At 42.0% G+C, this 2,500-nt stretch overlaps 1 protein-coding gene across 1 annotated transcript in view; it reads right to left on the bottom strand.

Annotated features, from left to right (window-relative positions):
• LOC139284918 (AP-2 complex subunit mu-B-like) overlaps nt 1–2,500 on the bottom strand; it is a 16,788-nt gene that overhangs the window by 4,275 nt on the left and 10,013 nt on the right. The window contains exons 7-10 of the mRNA XM_070905287.1: nt 2,143–2,287; nt 1,722–1,841; nt 1,503–1,638; nt 286–383 (exon numbers count right to left, since the gene is read on the bottom strand). Coding sequence (XP_070761388.1) covers nt 286–383; nt 1,503–1,638; nt 1,722–1,841; nt 2,143–2,287 — 499 coding nt within the window. The remainder of the gene's footprint in view (nt 1–285; nt 384–1,502; nt 1,639–1,721; nt 1,842–2,142; nt 2,288–2,500) is intronic.

Raw genomic sequence — 2,500 nt, 5'->3', positions numbered from 1 at the left:
GTCTACAGAACTGCAGCACTACAGTCTACAGAACTACGGTCTACAGCAATACGGTCTACAGCACTACGGACTACAGAACTACAGCACTACAGTCTACAGAACTACGGTCTGCAGCACTACAGTCTACAGAACTGCAGCACTACAGTCTACAGAACTACAGACTACAGAACTACAGCACTACAGACTAAAACAGTACAGACCTACAGATTATAGTACTACAGACTACAGCACTGCTACTTACTGACTTTATTCTAAATACAGATCCAGGAGACAGCGATCACTTACTTCCAGACAATGGCGTTCTCACTGGCTTTGTACTTTGCTTTTCCCTTCATACAGATGAGCTGAACCCCGCTGGTGTTGAGGGGGGTGGGGATCCGAACCTGGGGTTGGGGGTGGGTGGGGGGATGGGATTGAGATCAGGTTTTATCTCCGAACTACACAACAGCACACAGACACAATAATGTTCCTATATTATATTTGGACTATTGGCTCTGTGATACCAACTAGCTAGCAGTTTGCTTTTTCAGCTTACGTTATGAAGCAACACCAGATCTATGCCACGTAGTTACAGCTAGCTGGCTAACCTTACAATAGCTTAGGTTACAGTTAGCTAGTTGTTCATCCCTGCCTTGCATCGCTCTTGACTAGTAGAAAGCAATCATTAGCTTTGTACTCTCTATTCTCTCATAATTTATTGTTGGCTAAAATGTCATTATACATCAGTCATTTCTAAGCTAACGTTAGCTTGTGTTTCACACTGCACTGAATAGAGACTCAGGAACTCGGGAACACACATAACGTCACATTCTTTGGATTTTCCCGGACAATTAGTCTCTAGTCCTTCATATAGAAAGCAGTCCACAGGTTGTTATGGGCAACAGAGAAAGTCGGGGAGGGTCTCATTTTATTATGTAAATTGTTAGAAGCCCTAAGGTTATCATCATTATTATTATTATTATTAATAATAATAAGAAGAGGAATAATAAGCATATTTAGTAAAACGTGGATCCAGACTATCAAAGTAACTGAAGCTGAGATAAATGACCAAAAGAAAAAGAGCTCAAAGATTCAGTTTTTTGTTTTTGTAAAATAAATCAATCAGTTATCAAATTAGGGGATTCATTTTTGACTGATCAATCACTGAAACAAGTACCTGTTTGGCTCTCCTGTAGTTTTATAGTAAATTTTAGTTAGATAAATATAAGAGGTGCTTGAATCCAGTCTGTGAGGCAACAGCTTCTCCCAACCGGCTCCATAAATCCGAAATTGGCTCTAATATCTAAATATATACACATTTTTATGAACTTGCATTTCTGCATGAAGGGTCTTTGTAATGCTTTCTTTGTCCCAAAAGTTTGCTACTTTAATTTTTACTCCAGTTTTTTCTGTGAAGCACTTTGAAACTTTCATTGAAAAACAGTGCTGTTTAAATAAAGGTTATGATTATGATTAATATTATAAGTTTAATTAAAAAGACGTATCTGGATGTTACATCAGACCTCGATCTTCTGAGCCAGCAGCGATGACTTGAAGTTGGACTTGATGACGACTTTGACCTCCAGTTTGGTGCGACCGACTTCTCGGACCAGAGGGATGACTCTGAACGGCAGGATGATGTCTTTGGTGGTTCGGTACCTGCAGACAGACAGACCGTCTCATGCTGTGTGCTGCTGTCTCGCGTCTGATAACCATATGTTGTGTGTTGAGTGACCTCTGACCTCATGAGCTCATAGTCTCCGTCCGGAGGGATGAAGCTGATGCTGCGCTCTGAGTCAAACTTACTGAGACGAACACACTGATGGAAGGTGCAGTCGTCGATCGCTATCGACTGTTTACCACTGAAGAGGAGGAGGAGAGACCGGTCAGTTCAGAACTCCTACTGGAAAATCTCCACTTAAATGCCTCAATAATAAAACAGGATGAAACAGAACTCTAATATAAATCACAGTGTTGCATCAGATCTTAATGTCCGCACTGAAAACGATTGTGAGACCCAGCAGAGACGTGACAGAAATGTTTAGAATCTCAACATATAAATGTTATGTAGACCTAAATGTTATTCTATGAAAACGTGAGCGTCTGTGGAGCTCAGAGAGCAGACGGAGCTCTACAGCCTACAATTTGGTTGTGACCTCTGACCTTTTGCCTCCGTCCTCAGAGCTTCCTCCTTTTCCCTGCTTGTCGATGACGATCTTGTCGTTCATCCCAAACTTACACTCGGGCATCCCGCTCAAGTAACTCTTCATCACCACTCGACCTGAGACGTGAGCACTGAGCACCTGACCTGCACATGCATGCACGCACGCGGCACGCACACACACACACACACACACACACACACACACACACACACACACACACACACACACACACACACACACACACACACACACACACACACACACACACACACACACACACACACACACAAAAACTTTACTTTACTCAGGTCACTTTTGAGGACATTACATAGACTTACATTATACGTATGTATATA

The sequence above is a fragment of the Enoplosus armatus genome, chromosome 5, assembly GCF_043641665.1.
Source record: "Enoplosus armatus isolate fEnoArm2 chromosome 5, fEnoArm2.hap1, whole genome shotgun sequence".
NCBI classification, from domain to species: domain Eukaryota; kingdom Metazoa; phylum Chordata; class Actinopteri; order Centrarchiformes; family Enoplosidae; genus Enoplosus; species Enoplosus armatus.
Note: the sequence above shows the minus strand (reverse complement) of the source record. Positions and strands in the feature narration are given on the sequence as shown.